The following is a 17338-nucleotide window of genomic DNA, read 5'->3' as shown; positions in this document are numbered from 1 at the left end:
TGATCCAGTTTTATTATCTGCAAAATGGAGGCAGTAATAATGTTTAGCTCATAGAGCTATTATGAGGATTAAATGGGTCAATATGTGTATTTAGAACAGTGCCTGGCCCATAAAAAACACTCTTTAAATCCTAACAATTCTTATTCCCAGCCCTGGAAGATATGTGTATTATTGTGTCCTTTCTAGGGAAAACGAAGTTGAGGTTCAGAGAGGTTAAGGGACTTCCCCAAGGTCACACAGCCGGTGGGTCTCAGAGCTTGGCTTTAAACACTCCTGTGCCTCTTGCTCATCTCTCTACTTACAGCCATGACTCCCCATTCTCAGAGGTTTGGTCCCACCAAGCAGGTGGGTCTCCCACCTCCAGCATGGCTGGTGGGAAGGCGAGGGGGAGGTGAGGCATTGGGGGCGGCTGCACCACAGAGGTGAGTGGGAACACATCTGGCAGGAGCTAATTCCTATTTCAGGCAGGAGATGACACTATTCATTTGTTTGAGGGGCACTGGGAAAAAAAACCAAACAAATGGAGTTACCCACCTCCCCAAGGAGAAAACATCACCAAACAGATAAGTAAAAGAAAGCAAATGACAGGGAGAAAAGGCCATATTCCAGAATATTGGTTTTATTTGTAGGCATGAGGGGCAGTGAGAAGGGGAGGTTGCTCTCATTCTCCTGTTAATCTTGGCTTTATTTTTATCCATCACCCTCATTTTCCATTCCACATGTGTTCCAGGCCTGTCAGGGAGCCCAGCCCGCAACCTTGTATTTATTTAAATGCATTTTCGCATTTGTTCCTGTTAGTCAGTCTGTCCAGCCTGCGGTTCCTCTGGCCCTCCTCCCCACACAGCCCTGCAAGGTTGTGGGGCGGGCCCCATGGGCCCCTCCCAGGCATCCTTTTAGTCCAGGGGTTCTTAATCCAGGATGGGAGCCCACTGACTCGCCAAGGCATCCTTGACCCTGAATGGAGAAAAATCTGCATCTTTATTTTGCTAACCTCTACCTGAACTTTTGCACTCCCTTTAATTATGAAATAGAAAGAAACCACAGCGGCCTTAGTAGTACCTGTGACTCTGAGCCCAAGAGAAATCTCAGATATTTTCATATCGCATTACAGGTGTCACAGGGATCTCAAAATATCATTTACACTCTTCACTACTTTGAAATTACGGTGTATATTAGACCTGCTGCCGAATCTCATTGTTTTATGCATTAAGAAGCACATAATTCTACTCTAACACCCTTTTTAAATGCTTTGATAACTGTATTTCAAGATAATTAATTGACATTGTGGTCCCGTGTGTTTTATTTTATGCAATTAAAATGTTATTCTCTTAAGGGGGTCTGTGGGGGTTACTAGACTGTTAGAGGGTCCATGGCACGAAAAAGAGGGAAGACTCCTCCTTAATCCCTGTCCTCACTAACTGCCCCGCTTCAGCCGGACTCCCTCCTTGGGCTTTTGCTGTAAGGCTGACCTTCCAGTGGTTCTCAGAGTTGCCATCCTGAGCTGCACATCCATTTGGGGTGAGGTGGGGTGAGAACAGAGAGGCCACTTTCTCCATGTCAGACATTCAGCTGAGGGTCCATTTTCCGGCTCTGGACCCTCCAGGCCACTGTTCAACTGGGCCCCATAAATCCACCTACCAACATCTACTTTGCAGTAGAGGCACAGGAAATATACATCCCTGGCACCCTAGGGAGTGATCCCAGCTGCCCTAAACTCTCCCTACCTGCTGATGTGACCCAACACATGGACCTCTGCTTTCCTATTTTCCAAAGCAATTTGAACTAGAAACCAAAGTCTAGAAGCAGTGACGAGAGATGAGGGAGAGAGGGGAGGGCAGGCTGCCAGCATCGGTGGAGGCAGATGTAGGTTTCTGCTCCCTGTGGATGTGCGATTATCCAATCATCAGGCCCTTCTTTCCCCTCCATTAGGGAGATAACTGGGATCTGGCTGGAAATGACCCACCTCCCACTGAATCCCCCGCGGGGTATGAGGGAAGTAGATGGAATGCCTCCAGCATCCTGTACCTCTCGCCCAGCTTGTGATTTCATCACTGAAGTAAAGCAGAGAGGAGGTAGAGGACGAGGGGTCTGGCGCAGGGAACTACCAAGGCACGGCACATTGCCTAAGCCCTCTCCCCCCAGCCAGGTGCCCATCCTGGCTACTCCTATTTCTGAAAGGTTTTCTGGTGGTTCTGTTGCAAAGCAGGGGTTAAGCGTCCACCCAGAGCACAGTCAGCATAGCCGGGACCTGCGATCCGTGGTGCCTGGGTGAGCACCGCTCTGGGCATTTGCTCCCCGCCTCTGCCCTGGCTGCGGGCAGGGGTCTGTCTGCGAGACCTCTGCCGTGTCACGGCTTCAATACATATTTCTAGGGTTCCTCCCTCAAGATTTAGGCTCACCAGGAAAATATCTTTTGACTTCAAAGCAAAGCCGCTCTGGAAGGAAAGCCAGGGGGAGCAGGGCAGCCCCATCGGTGCTTTTTCCCATTAATTTCTCCCCAGTTGCCTTGGCTAAGGATTTTTCCATGCGTGGCTGCATCCCGCGGTGTGATTCCTCCCAGCATGCTAAGCTCCAGCCTCCCTGAGGAGCAGAGGGTGTCCTCGACATGATTCAGACCCCTCCCAATTCAGTCTCACCGTAAATCTACTTAGCATGCTTCTTACGTACGCCAGGCCCCGTAGCCCTGGCGGGGGTGTGAAGCAGGCAGGGCCTGTTTGGCAGCTGTAGTGCCAGCACCCATACCTCACCCCTCCCCACCCAAGTACCCACGGCTCTAGAGTCCCCTCCAGCGGCTGGAGGTCATCTTCCATGTTGGATCTGGGGGATTGCTCCCCTTTTACCCAGCTCCCTTCCCCACACCCACCACCTCCCATTGGCACGGATGGGAAGTACCGGCAATCATTTTATCCCCCTAAAAGCAGCGTCTGGTCTTCCTGGAGACCCCCACCCGGATCATAAACAGAACTAACAAACTTCATGCTCTCTCCGTCGCCTCTTGGTTGGGTCATGCCCACTCTGGTGCCCCTTCACCACGGGCCCTGGTGAGCCCAGCCTCACCCTAGAACGTGGTTTCTAACTCCCACACTCCCCCACCTGCCCCATTTGCCACCCGCTGTCACGGCCCCAACAGCAACTGGTGGTGTGCCTTGTTCATCCCCGTCTTGAAGGGTAGGGATAAGCAGAGCTCAGCTAGGAGCTGTGCCTGTGTATCCCACCCCGTCACCGTGACCATGGGCTGTGAGACATCCTCATCAGCAAGGCACAGGGAGTGCAGAGCCCTGTGGAGCAGCCTTGGGGAGGGCCGGCCACCGAGGAGGCCGGGGAGCATCCTCCCCTGCTTTCCTGGGCTCCTGCTGCCTCTGTCCCCTGAGCGGGGAGAATGGTGCAGGGATGGGCCGGGAGGCGGGTAGGAGGCTTTCGATGCAAGGCAAGGTTTCATGGCTGTGTTGTCATTCTGTCCATGAAGGCCTAGGGCAGATGTTTCCTCCTTCCTCTCCAGACCTTCTCCATTGAATTTGAAAAAGGAATTGGGAGTGAGAGAAGTTTTCGAGATCAGTGTTGTCATATGTTTACATCCCAAGTTGGAAGGATGTTTCGGTGCAGAGAAGAGTGTATTTCCCTCTCCTTTGTCCTGACAAGGGCCCTGAGCCTAGTGTCAACAGGCAGAAGGTACCTCTGCTCTTCTCACTTGAGCACAACGAATTTAGACAGGAACCTTCCACGTGAGGTCACAGAGCAGGGCCAGCGATACACAGCGAGCAGCTAGTGAAGCACGCAGGGGAGCAGGCCGGGGGCCAGAGGAAAGAGATGCCCTAGAGGGACTCTTGCATTGAGTGGGAGGCGGGAATCAGTCGTTCGTTCATTTATTCAGCAGGTATTTGTTGAGCACCTACTGCGTGCCACATGCTCTTCTAGGCACTGTTCGTAAGTGAACACACAGGCGAAGTCCAGCCCTCGGGCAGTGTACGTGCCAGCAGTGGAAGGCTAAAGAAACAAATCGATGTATATTATGTCCAGTGGTGATGAGAGCCATGGAGAAAATATAAAGCAGAGTGAGGGGCCTAAGGGAGTGCTTGGGAGGGGAAGGGGTTAGAGGAAGTCTCTCCAATAAGATGACGTATGAGGAGAGACCTCAGTGAAGTGGCGGGTGAGCTGTGTGGCTACTTGGAGGAAGAGCATTCCAGGCAGAGGGAGCAGCCGGCCTGGTGGCTCTGAGGCAGGAGTGTGCCTGTACGTCGAGGAAGCCACGAGGAGGCCCGTGGGCTGGGGGAGGGCAGACAGGCCTGGCTGTTTCTGAGGCTCTGCTTTCGGAGGCAGGAAGATGATCGTGAGCAGGGAACAAGGCACTTGATCGGACCAAAGTTTCAAAAGGACTGTCTCTGGAAACAACCCAAATGCCCAGCACCTGATGAATAGATAAACAAATGTGCTGTCTCCGTACGGTGGAATCTTATTCAGCTGTTACGGTAATGAAGTTCTGATCCATGCGCAACACAGGTGAACCTAGAAAGCAGGACGCAGGTGAAAGAAGCCAGACACAAACAGCCACACGGTGGGGGATTCCATTTACATGAAGTGTCCCGAACAGGCAGGTCCACAGAGACAGAGGCGCATTGGTGGTCGCAGGGGCTGGAGGGAACGGCAATGAGGAGGGACTGCTCGTGGTACAGGATTTCCTTTGGGGATGATAAAACTGTTTTAGAACTAGATACAGGTGGTGGTTGTACAACGTGGGGAATACACTCAAAACCACTGAATCGTACACATTAAGATGGCTAACGTGGGCTTCCCTGGTGGCGCAGTGGTTGAGAGTCCGCTTGCCGTTGCAGGGGACACGGGTTCGTGCCCCGGTCCGGGAGGATCCCACATGCCGCGGAGTGGCTGGGCCCATGAGCCATGGCTGCTGAGCCTGTGAGTCTGGAGCCTGTGCTCTGCAACGGGAGAGGCCCGCGTACTGCAAAAAAAAAAAAAAAAAAAAAAGATGGCTAAAATGATGAATTTTATCTCAATTACAAAACTTTAAGGATGCACTGGCTGCCTGGGTCCATAGACAATGCAGGGCAGGACCATTCCTAGGAGGCGAGGGCAGTAAGTGGACAGAGAGGTGTGTGCAGGGGTGGGGAGTGGTCACCTCCTGGGCGTGTTTTGAAGGGAGAGGATTTGCTGGGGTGATGGGGGTCCTTGAGAATGACTGCACGAGCTGTTTGACTTGAGCAGTTAGGAAACTGGAGTTCTTACTTCCTGAGATAGTGAAGCAGTAGCTTTGGTGAGGGGAAGGTGGAATCCGTGGCTTAGCTTTCAACATGTTAGGTTTGACATGCTCGTTAGACATTCAAGTGGAAATGCCGGGAAGACAGAGGGGGCGTGCTGGTAAACGCCCAGCAAGCGGCTCTGGGGTTGGAGGACCCTAACATGTAGCACTTGGTGATCTCTCTGGTGTACATACTCCCACCATGGCCTATCTCGAGCTACCAGCATGACGTCAGCTGGCTCTCTGAGATCCTAGAAATCTGACAGGAGCCTCTCGAGCCAAGGAGGCTCCAGCCACACTGTGTGGGTCCAGGCTGGAGGGGAAAATGGGAGCGTTGCCAGTGTCTGGGTTGTAGTTAAAGCCATGGGTCTAACCAGGCTCACCCAAGGAAAGGGGTGTGGGTAAGAGCAGAGAGCAGGGCTGGGGGCTGAGGGCACCTCAGCGTTCATGTTAGGGGAGATGAGGACGAACCAGCAAAGACACTGAGAAGGAGCGACCCCTGAGGGAGGAGGAAGGCCAAGAGGCAGCACTGAAGGCCAGGAGAACGATTGAGACAGTGGTGGGGAGACAGGAGGCAGCCGCCTGAACATCTATCAGTAGTCCCCAATTAGCATACATATCTGTATTTACTTTTCTGTTCTCCGCATAAGGACTCTTAATTACCCTCATTAGGGAAGGTCCAAATCCACTGACATTTACTGAGCAGGTCCACCAGGCTTTTTTCTGTTTGTTTTTTTAAATCCACTTAACCCTCTTCTCCCGCCCACCTTCAAAGCCCTCCCTAGTACACCGGCTTGGCCCTGCCCTTAGAGGGATACAGGACTTTCCTTCCCTAGCTCTGCAGTCCACGCAGATATGCTAACTCATCCTATAGGAACTGGACTGTGCTTAAATAAACAGGCCACAGGTGAAGTGAGAATCGAATGGATCTGAAAGGCATTCTGCTGAGTGAGAGCAGCCAGTCTCAAAGGCGACAGACGTCCTGTGTGATTCTATGACATTCTCAAAAGACAAAAGTCTAGTGACAAAGAACCCATCAGTGGTTACTAGGGGTTAGGGGTAAGAGAGGGGTGACCGGAAAGGGATAGCACAAGGGAGTTTGGGGTGGGGGTGGACCTGTTCTGCATCCTGTTTGTGATGGGGGAATGCAAAGCTATATATTCTAAGATGCGTAGAACTGTATACCCCAAAATGTCAATTTCACTGCATGTTAATTATAAAATTTCTAAGAATTTATATTATTGAAGACCTTTCCACCCACATCCCCCCAAAAAAGATGACGTGAAAGGTACCAGCATAAATAGCACCACTGATGGACTTTTATGCTCAGATAGCACCATCCTTCTCTCCACTGTCATTTAATTCAACAAATATGTAATACCACCCCCCTGTAAGGGAGAAGGGTAGGCTCCAGGGCCATGAATGCCACCATGAGTTTGAACCTAATTCAGCAGGCGGTCAGGAGCCATCATCGACAGTTCTGGAGTATGAGTGATACCCTCAGAGAAGTGCTTTAGGTTCATTAATCCGGACAGAAGGAGAAAGAGGACAGGGTGATGGCAGAGAGCGCAAATGGGCAAGGGCTGGATGTGGGCTCCGTGAAAAAGATGAGGGTTGGAGTGAGGCTAGGGTTTGGAATCCCAGAGGTGGAAGTGGCAGAAGCTCAAAAGGGCAGGCGAGGGCTTCCCTGGTGGTGCAGTGGTTGAGATCCGCCTGCCGTTGCAGGGGACACGGGTTCGTGCCCCGGTCCGGGAAGATCCCACATGCCGCGGAGCGGCTGGGCCCGTGAGCCATGGCCGCTGAGCCTGCGCGTCCTGAGCCTGTGCTCCGCAATGGGAGAGACCATGACAGTGAGAGGCCCGCGTACCGCAAAAAAAAAAAAAAAAAAGGGCAGGCGTGGGAAGCAGCTAGATGGAGGAAAAGACGGCAGCTGGCACCACTCTGCTGGGCGTGGCCAGGCTCCTGGTTTCATCATTCTCTCAACTTAGTTCTTCATCTGAATGCCCTCCACCACCCTTGCCTGTTCTGTCTCCGAGTCTCTCTCTGTTTATCTTTGTCAGCTTTTCTTTGAATCAGATCATCCGTCTCTTGCCCCCCTTCCCACTGTCTCTGTCTTCTGATTTTTTCTCACACCCACACATTCACAGATACATACCTGCAGCTCATTCACTCATGCCTGTATTGCTTTGTCTGTTTAACCACAGTTACTATGTGGCCAGTACCTGTGTGCCTGGGAAGGCATGGCATGGGTCATGTAGGCAGGGCTCTTTGCAAACCTGGGCAGCTGTGCCCGGGTTTGACTTCAGGATGCCCAAGGGCAGCTGAGTGACACTGTCATCAGGCATGGTCACCCATCTGCCTGGAGCCCAGTGCCCTGTCCCAGCCTAGGACCCTTTCCTTAGGGCATTTGTGGTGCCTTTGTTCTCAGGGAGGGGGCCCCAAGTCTGGGCAGCTGCACCCAGCAGAGGGCTAGGAGCAGGAAGGAGATGAAATCACCCACTGCCCTCTGGCTCCCAGGACACCCAGGGTCATGGCCTCTAAATTGTCTTGAGTTCTACCTGGCCCCCCTCCGCCAAGCCTCTTGAGGCAATGGGATCCCTCTCCACCCGTCCCTGCCACCCAGAGGCATGGGGAAGGTGGACTCGCTCTTGGAGAGGCAGAGGAATATATAGTGGTGTGATTAGCGCAGGCAGGCAGAGTCCCCCTCCTGATTTCCATAAGGCGTGTAGATTTCTTTGCCTTGCCACATTTCTCTCTCTGTGGGAACAGGGAGATAGTTTTAGCATGGTAAATGGACAGAGCCAGGCGGCTGCTCAGTGCAAGGCCCACTCCCAGCTCTGCACCCTGCCCCTCCCTGCCCCGAGGCCGAGGCCCCTAGAGGGCCCAGCCAGGAAGCAGAGGCTGGACACCCCCTCCACCAGCCCAGCCAGGCTCCCCGTCCTCCTGCTGTGGCCCTGCCCCTCAGGGCTTGTGATCCTCTGCAGAAGGGACCCCCGGAGGGAGGGGCAGGAAGATTCTGGCCTTGGGGCAGACTGGGATGCACACCCTTTCTTCCTGCATTTTGGCCTCTCCTCCCTGCAGCTCTGAGTACACTTACACTTCGCCCACTGCCCCAACCCCAGCCAAAACTCGGGTGCAGAGTTTGCCAGTGGAGTGAGAAAGGGGATTGAAGCCAGGTGTGAGGGTGACGTCCAAGTTGGCAGATTCTGACCAGAATGGCAGACTTTAATGTTAGAAAAGTGGCCGCCCGTGCTGGAGGCCGGGCCACAAGGAAGAAATCCTTAAGCTTTCCACTTAGGACAGGTGCCTTCAAACAGGGCCCCATGCAGGAGAGAGGGAGGAAAGGATGAGGCGGCCGTTGCCTGGCTCCCTTGGGATCTTGTGGGGTGGAGCATATGGTTCCGGAATTAAGAGCTCGGGCCTCATGAATCTCACATGGTCCCTCTGCCCTTTGCTCGCGGAGGTACCAGTCCAGTACCTCTGGCCTGGGCAGCAGTCTCTGCATGTGTGGGCCTGGAAAGGTCCCTTTGAGCCCTGGGCTTTCCACATAAAGCTTGCCCTTCAGCCACACCCACGGGCACTATTAAGGGGAGCCTAGCCCTCCTGACAGGTACCCCCTGAAGCCACTTTGTTTCAGTAAGTACCCACTGGGCTGATTGCTCAGGTCCCTAGGAGTCCAGGGTAGCCTAAAGATTTGGAGGAAATGGCTATTCGCTTGGGGCATAGAAATGAGGCCAGAGCGACTGGTTCCATCTCTAGGGGTGGGTACAGTTAGCTTTGCTGTATCTAGTGGACATAGGTGGCACCTGTGACCCCCAGACGGAACCCACCCAGAGCCATGGTCACCAAGGCTGAGCAAAAGCTGCTAGTCCGCTGTGCACCCTCCTCATTGGTAAGGACCAGCTCCTGTGTGTGAGCTGCTTGGGGGTTGGAGCCTCCGAAGTCAGCTCAGACTTTGGGGAGCACCTATGGGACACAGGGGCTGGTGTGGTTGGAACTAGATGCTTAGACTCCTTGTTTTCCACCCCCAGCGCATGACCTCCACACCTGGACAGTGGTGCCAGCCGGCCCCTGCTGGGCTCTCAGACTCTCATCGTAGAGTTGGGGACCTATTATCCTAATATGCCTGAGATTGCCAAGGTTTTAGCACTTTAAGCCCACATCTCAGGAACCCTCTCAGTCTCAGGCAAACTGGGACAGCTGGTCAACCAGGGGCAGTGCCCATCATCAACGATGCAGGCTTGAGAGGGGGCCCACTCCAAGGCTCTGAACCAGACAGGCCTGGAACACAGAAGAGAAAGAGACAGCAGAGCTGAGCTACCCCTGCTTGACATGGGCTTTGCTGGGTCCCTGGAGTTGGGACTCAGCACCCAGGGACAGAAGGGGTGGGGAGAGGGGCAAGGAAAGAAACAAGCTGACAGGTGTAGCTGGGTGAGATCCCCATAGTGCACTGGGGTAATGGGCTGCAAATTAGGAAAACAATTTGAAAGCACCTGTCCCTCATTTACCTTAATGCATGTACCCAATGCACATTGTAATTCATTTCCCAGAAGAGCTGGGGTTGGCTGCAGGGCTGACAGACCGATCCCGATCCCTCCCCGATCCCTCCGGAGGGAGAGAGGGAGGGAGGGAGGTGTGCACGTGCAGGTGAGGAGCACCTGCCCACCTCTGGATCTCTTCTGTAGATGAATAATACACACGTCTGCTAGTGATGGAACTGACAGCTCTCTAGTATTCTTTCTCTAAAGTGCCAGGTGCCAATAGGACTGAATTAGATTTCACAGGGGTTTTTGCAATACATGGAATTCACCAACAAATTACTCTTAAAGAGGGAAAATCAATTATTTGGAGCAGAGATAAGCTGAAGGCAAGGCAGCCTCGGATTGATCCTGTCTGTGCAGGCGTGTGTGGAAGTGTGTGGAATTCGACAGATAACCTGGGGGGAGGAGGGCCAGGTCTGCCGGAGAGAGGGTTGGAGGAGGGGGAAGCAGAGGAAGGGCGATGAGGGGAGGAGGAGGAGGGAGAGAGGAAGAGTTGGAGGTCGAAGGTAAAGGAGGGAGAAAATGAAAAGGGAAAGGGGAGAGGGGAGGGGGAAGAAAACAGGGAGAAGAGGGATAAAAGCAAAAGGAGAAGAGAAAAGATGGAGAGGGAGAGAAGGGGAGAGAGAGAAGGATCAGAGAAGGCTTGGAGAGAGGAGTGGACAGAGCAAGTGCGAAAAGCAGTTTGAAAGAGCACAGCAGGTGTTAACGGGCCCTTAGAGAATCACCCAGTCTGAGCTTCCCATTTTGCAGATCAGGGAACTGAGGCCCAGAGAGATAAAAGGTCCTGCCCCAGAGAGGAATGGCAGATCCAGAGAAAACCTCAGATCCCTGGTTCCTGACCTCAGGCTCACACTGTTCAAGGATCTAAACCACAGAGGAGCTTGGGAAGGGGGTGTAGGTGGACTGAGAGCCTGAAATGAGGGCTGTCCTTCACCCCGCTGCATCCTGGGAACCCTCCCAGGTCCAGGCCAACTGGGACAGTTGGTCAACCAGGGGCAGTGCCCACCATCTCTGATTCAGGCCTGAGAGTTGGCCCACTCCCAGGGTGGAGAAGCTGAGGCTCTGAGCCAGGCAAGCCTGGGATGCAGAAGAAGAAGACACAGCAGAGCTGAGCTACCACCATGTGACATGGGCTTTGCTGGGTCTCTGGAATTGGGACGCCGTGCCCAGTAACTGGAGGGGGTGGGAGGAACACAAGGAGACAGAAGGTGGCCGTTCACCCAGAAATTATTGGGGACGTGCCGGCATCAGCTCTCCCAGACTCTGAAGCTTGGAAGGTCCCTGGGGACTGAGGCGGAGTCAGGGGATGGAGGCAATGACAGTGCAGGGCTTCTCCCCATTGTCCCCTGCACTCCGACTTCACAGTGGGCAGCCTGCACAGTGGGTGTGGGACAGCTGCCCTGGGCAGGCAGGCGGGGCCAGAGCAACTTGGTGCCCCCCTTAAGTGTGGGGCTGGGGAAAGAAGCAGCAAGTTTTAAAGTGCAGGGTGAGGAGAGGCCGGCCCCCTGCCAAGTTCACTTGGGCATGTCTGACTGGAGTTAGTTAAGTGAAAGGATGGACAAAGGAGTGATGAAGAATACATCTTCCATGGACTTTTGATTTTCTGCCATTCAATAGCATGGATTAGACCAACAGGGCACAGTGGAAGAGGGAGGGAGGCCTAGGGCCCCCTGCCCAGGATGGGGGGTCCCCTCACCCCTGCACACATCCAAGCCTTTGTCCTTCTCTGCCTGCCCCTCTCATTCCTGGCCAAGCCAAGGTCTAAAAATCAGCCCCTCCGCAGGGGTACCTCTCTCCCTCCCTCCCCTTGCAGAACAATAACCACTCTCCTTTATTGAGCATCTACTCCATCCCAAGCACTTCTAATATTTTGCTGCTCTCCCACAATAGCCCTATCAGGTAGGCTTCATTCTTCCCATTTTGCAGGTGAGGAAGTTGAGGTTCAAGGAGATAAGATTGTGCAAAAATCACACAGCTGGAAAGGGTAGTACCCGCATCTGGACTCAGGGCTAACTCCAAAGCCTGTGCTTTTAGCCACCACTGAAGCTTAGGGCCTCACACCTTGGAATCACTGGTCAGAGGGCTGTTCCCTGGCTGGCCTGAATTTTGGACAGGGCTTCTGCGAGGGTGGCACTGACTCTGTGGGCCCATCTCCGCATTCCAGGTCCCCAGCGCCATTCCCACCTTGAGCTAAGGGTGTCCCACCAGCCCACAAAGCTCTCTGGGTACCTCTGGGGGTCCCTGGGCCTTCTTCGTCTTGGTTCACAACACTGCAGAGTCCCTAGTCCCCTCTACATGCACGTGACCCTGGTCCTTCCTTGTCTATTGAAAGGAATTAAGGTCCCCTCCAGGGCACATCGTGGTTCATAGGGTGGGGTGAGGGTCCCCTAGCATTTGGGTACAAAGGAAACACACACACAAGGCTCCTGCCATCAGGGAGCCTCCTGTCTTAGGCAAGAAAACATAACCCACAAGTCATGCGCCAAAACCTGGTGACGCAGAGAAAACACTGCTGCTTAGTCCTGTGGGGTGTGCTTTATTCTCCCCACTTCACAGAGGAAGAAACTGAGGCTCCAGCAGTGGAGGCGCGTTGCCCAAGGTCACACAGCTAGGAAGCAGCAGAGCCTGTTTCCCAGCCCTGAACCCCATCCTCTCCGCTGTATTACACTACTGGGTCACCAACCCGCCCGCTACCCTGACCAACAGTGGAGGGAGATGAGCGTCTCTAAGGGGCAAACTGGTGCCACCTCAGCAGGGAGGTGCCTCAGGGTGGGGAGAACCAGGCAGGAGTCAGCAGGATGAGGAACGCACCTGCAGGTCTCACATCCAGGGAAGGAGTCTGGGGGCTGCGTCAGGCCTTCCTCCCTTTGGGGACCAGGTCACCTGCAGAGGGAAGTGACAGTGGCCCAAGGCCACAGGGGATGACTGGGGGAAGCCACATCCAGCGAGAAGTCAGGTGCAGGCTCTGAGAGCACCCAGGACACCTCCAAGCCTAATGGCCTGACAGGTGGAATCTGCTCCCCAAGAGGAGGGAAGGGCCCTGCACATGGCAGCTGTTAACCAGTGTGAACGCCACCCGGGACCCTGCCGGGGTTGTTGTGAGCGCTCAGTGAGCTAACAGTTGTAGAGGACCCAGCACGTAATAACCTCTCAGTACATAGTTGAAAAACAACACTGGGTCAATCACGGAGCCAATATTGGCTGTGGGAGCTGCAAAGATGCTAGGCAGGAACGTCCTTGCCGGGCAAGGTCTGCTCTGACCGCCCTCAAGGCCACCCCTCCACTTCCAGGAGTGGGAGGGGAGCTTTGGGGAGTCGAGTCTGGGGAGGCAGCCCCTGCTGGCAGCGGCCTATACCTTGGGCCGTGGGCTGGTGTGCTGCCCTCCACGGGGTAGGGGACGGCGGTGCCAAGACTTCAGTCAGCAGGAGCAAAGCGTAGCTCGCTGCACGGGGTGGGAAGAGTGAGGAGTGATTTCATGCGTCCCTCCCCTCCAATAAATAAAGAAAGCCAAACTGTCGCAGCCCCACGGGCAGCCAGCCGGCACCCAGCCCGGTGCGGGGAGGGGCCGGCGCTGCAGCTCGGCTCTGGGACCCGCGGCTGCCAGCTATCAACATTCTCATCGCCTCTCCTGGCTGGAAGAGAATTTAATCCACTGGGCTCCTCTCCACACACACTGGGATCCTTTTGATGTTCCTCTTTATCTCCTTTCCCAACAAAATTGCCCCTCGACAGCTCCAAGAGGGCCTCCTGCCTCTCCCCACTCCCTCCCCGCCCCACTAAGCAGCACGCACTCCTCTCCCCACCCCCCGAACGGGCTGCAAGGAGCAAGGGCGTGGAGGACACAGGACCCAGAGGAGCAGGGCCGCACCCTCCTACAGCCCGGGCTCCCCTCCCCTCCACCTGGCTCCCTGATCTTGGCAGAGGCGCGCTTTGCCCCTTGGGCCTCGCTCCTGGCATTTAGCGAAGGTAGGAAGGGTCTTCCAGTGTCATCTGTTGCCAGTTCTTTGCAGTTCTTTGCACACATGAGGAGCAGCGTTCTGTAGAGGGGGCGACACGCAGGAGGCCAGGAGAGAGGTGATGAAGAGCTTGGACTCTGTAGGAGTCAGTACCGACCCGAGTTTGAATCCTTCACTGGCAGCTATGCATCTTGAACAAGTTACCCTCTCTGGCCTCAGTTTCCTTCTCTGTAAAAAGGGTGGACTGATGCTGACGTCACTGGGATGCGAACATTTTGGTTAAGGTATGAAGCACACGGTAGAGGCTTGGTAAATGGAAGCTGCTGTTTTAGAAGGCTCTGGGCTGAGGGCTGCAGTTAATAGGGGTTTTGCACCAATTTAATGAACTGGGTAATAATCCCACACACACATCCCGAGGGATTAACAGTCACAAGCCAAGTCCCAGCGGGAATTAGCCCTCTGGGCAGGTTCTGAAAGGGGCAGGCTGAGCATTTGAGGGAATTTAGCCGGGGTCTCAGGACAGCCATATGCGGGGTCCTGACAGCTACAGTGTCGAGCCTAGTGAACTTCCAGTCCCTGGCGGCAGATCAGCGAGAAGGGAGCTGACCTCACTTGTTGAGACCCAGAGATCTCATGTGAAGGGGCCAGGAGGCCCTGGGGTGGAGAGGAGGTAGGAAACCCAGTGATCCGGCTTGGCCAGGCGCTCATCCTGCACCACCTTCCCAGGCGTCCCCTCAGTCCCTCTGCCTGCGTACTCCCTCACCCCCAGCCTTGCTGGGTCCCGGTGATTCTCCAACTTCAGCGTGCATCAGAACACCTGGAGGGCTTGTTAAAGCAGTGCTGAGCCCACCCCCAGGGTTTCTGATATGGTAAACCTGAGTGTGACCGCCAAACCTGCATTTCTAACAAGTTCCTGGGTGACTGTGATGCCACCCGTTCCTGTAGAACACTCAGAGAGCCACTGCTGTCCCCGAGTAGTTCTCATCCTTGGGTGCACGTTAGAACGAGTAACCTGAAGAGCGTTATAAAATCCTGATGTCTCGTCTCCTCCACCCCAAGTCTAATTTCCTTGGTCTGGGGTGCAGCCTAGGCATGGGGGGGATTTTAAAGCGCCCCAGGTGGGTTGTTTTTTTAATTAATTAGTTTATTTATTCTTGGATGCATTGGGTCTTCGTTGCTGCACGCGGGCTTTCTCTAGTTATGGCGAGCAGGGGCTATTTTTCGTTGTGATGCACAGGCTTCTCATTGCTGCGGCTTATTTTGTTGGGGAGCACAGGCTCTAGGCGCGTGGGCTTCAGTAGTTGTGGCGCACGGGCTTGGTTGCTCTGCGACATGTGGCCCCTAGGGCTCGAACCCACGTCCCCTGCATGGGCAGGCGGACTCTCAACCACTGTGCCACCAGGGAACCCTCACCTTCCTTTTTTAACCCCAGTGTTCCCGTGCTCCAGAGCCTAGAGTGGCTCCCTACTGCTCACGGAAGCAATGTCATGCTGGAGCCCTCCAGATGGCGCCTGCAGAGGAACTCCAGGAGAGCTGCAAAGCCTCCCAATACCCCAACAACCTCCCCGGCTTCTGTACATGGACCCTTTGTAATCAGCTCACTTGTCTGCCTCATCATCAATTCTTCTTCTCCACTGCGTGCCTTGCTTAGGCCAGTGGTTCTCAAATGGTGGTCTCAGACCAGCAGCGGTATCCGCATCACCTGGAACTTGTTAGAAATGCAAATTCACAGGGCCACCCCAGATCTACCGAATCAGATACTCCTGGGGGAGGACGGCAATTGGTAGTTTACCAAGCCTCCAGGTGATTCTGATACACGCTAAGGCCCGAGAACTTCGTGTTTAAAGCCACTTCCTCCACCCAGAGTGCATTTTCCCTTCCTTCATTTCTAAAGCAACTCCTCTTGGGGCAGCCTCCTCTGCTGGCGTCCTCTCAGATTCGGCCTTGGAGTGCTCAGTGATGCCATCTTGGTTTGCTCAGCTCACTCCTATTGCTGGGTGGAACTTCAGTACATTCCCCCCGTGCCCTGGAGCTGCAGTTGGGGGACGCCCACATCAGACCCTGACTCTGTTTCACTCAGTGTGGAGGGCACCCCGGCCTGGGAGCTGGGCCTGGGCTCTTATCCTCACTCTGCCGCCAACCTCTGTGAATTCCGTTTCCTCTGGAGGGGTTTCCAAGCTCCAGTATTCCTTCATCTGCACCGTGTGGCCCATGGGAAGAGGATCGAACGGAGTAACGGGTGAGGAAAAGCGGCTGAAGCCCCTTCGCATCTGAGCACCTCCTGTGTGCCTGCTCTGATGTGGCTTTGCACTACCTCAGGGGCTCCCAACAGCAGCTACAGAAGGTTATTCTCTGGTTATTCTGACCTGTGTCTGGCAAAGAGTAGGCATCCAGTGAATGTTTGCTGTGTGATTGTTGTTCGTATCATCAGCTATCTGAACAATTGTGAAACAAGTTTCGGGACATAGTTTTAAGTGGAAAAAATCCAACACAGCAGTGTGTAGAGCATGCTACTGTTTGTGTCGAAGAGGGGAGGCATAGATACGCAATGCTCTTACATGCATGGATTTTCTGGGGAAAGAGATCCGGGGATTGGGGTATGGTTGTCTCCGGGGAAGGCTCTCAAAGGGTAGGGAGGGGCAACAGGGAAAGGGAGTCGGTTGTGTGCCCTTTACACTTTTGAATGAACTATGTGAAGAATTTCTGAGTCTGTTTATCACGTCGTTAACATTTTCTATGTTAAGAAAATTAAAACATAGCAATGCTTGGGGTCGTTTCCTGCAGGGGTTCTGTCCAGGCTCCTGGGAGTAGGACAGAGGGACGTGGCCCCTCCTCTCCCAGCCTTTGACCATCCCCACCTCCCTCTGGGTGAGGACAGAGGGAGCTCAGGGATACAGGAACCCCTGCCCGCCTCACTTTGTGCCCCTGTACCTCTTCTTCTGTGTCCCTCACCCTCCTCGGGATGTGGGGCTGCACAGACCTCCCCACACCCCAGCACGTGTGTGCACACCCCACACACACCCACCCCTCCTCGGCACCCCAGAGGATATGGCCCAGCAGATGTAGAGGGGACTGTTCCTCTGGAGCTGGGTGTGCTCCTGGGGTCCAGCTCGGCCCCTTTCTGTTACTCTGACCTTGGTTCTCACCATTTTCTCTCTGGTTCCTTCTTCCTCCTTCCCGGCTCCTTCTCTGTCTCCATACCCTTTGACTGACCGACTTCCCCTGATAGAACCTGGTAAGTGAGCCTGGGAAGGGCTGGGGCTGGGAGGCAGGGGGGCACTGTGGGGAGGGGGCTTCGGTGGGGGGGGGCCTGCTCCACCTGCTGTGGGCACAGCTCAGACGGCCCACCCTCTCGGGCCCCAGGCCCTGTGGAGGGGCCAGGGTCCAGGGGAGGGAGAGGTGTCGGTGTCAGCGGCTCAGGGCCGTCACAGGCTGCCGGCTTTGGCTATTACTGCCCCTTCGGGCATTTAATTGGTCCTCTCGGTCTGATGGATGGATCCCACGCCAGGGAGACTTGGAAACTCCACAGCCCAACAGGGCCGGAAGAGCCTTGCCTGCACCATTTGCGGGGTCCCCTCTGGGCTGGGGGC

The 17338-nt window shown here is 54.6% G+C and overlaps 1 protein-coding gene across 1 annotated transcript in view; it reads left to right on the top strand.

Annotated features, from left to right (window-relative positions):
* The window catches only part of CDH23 (cadherin related 23), a 450353-nt gene that overhangs the window by 236543 nt on the left and 196472 nt on the right, over window positions 1-17338 (top strand). Inside the window, exon 13 of the mRNA XM_027129962.1 lies at window positions 16978-16983. Coding sequence (XP_026985763.1) covers window positions 16978-16983 — 6 coding nt within the window. The remainder of the gene's footprint in view (window positions 1-16977; window positions 16984-17338) is intronic.

This window comes from Aethalodelphis obliquidens, unplaced genomic scaffold (assembly GCF_003676395.1).
Source record: "Aethalodelphis obliquidens isolate GAN/ISIS:26980383/991018 unplaced genomic scaffold, ASM367639v1 scaffold37, whole genome shotgun sequence".
NCBI classification, from domain to species: Eukaryota; Metazoa; Chordata; class Mammalia; order Artiodactyla; family Delphinidae; genus Aethalodelphis; species Aethalodelphis obliquidens.
Note: the sequence above shows the minus strand (reverse complement) of the source record. Positions and strands in the feature narration are given on the sequence as shown.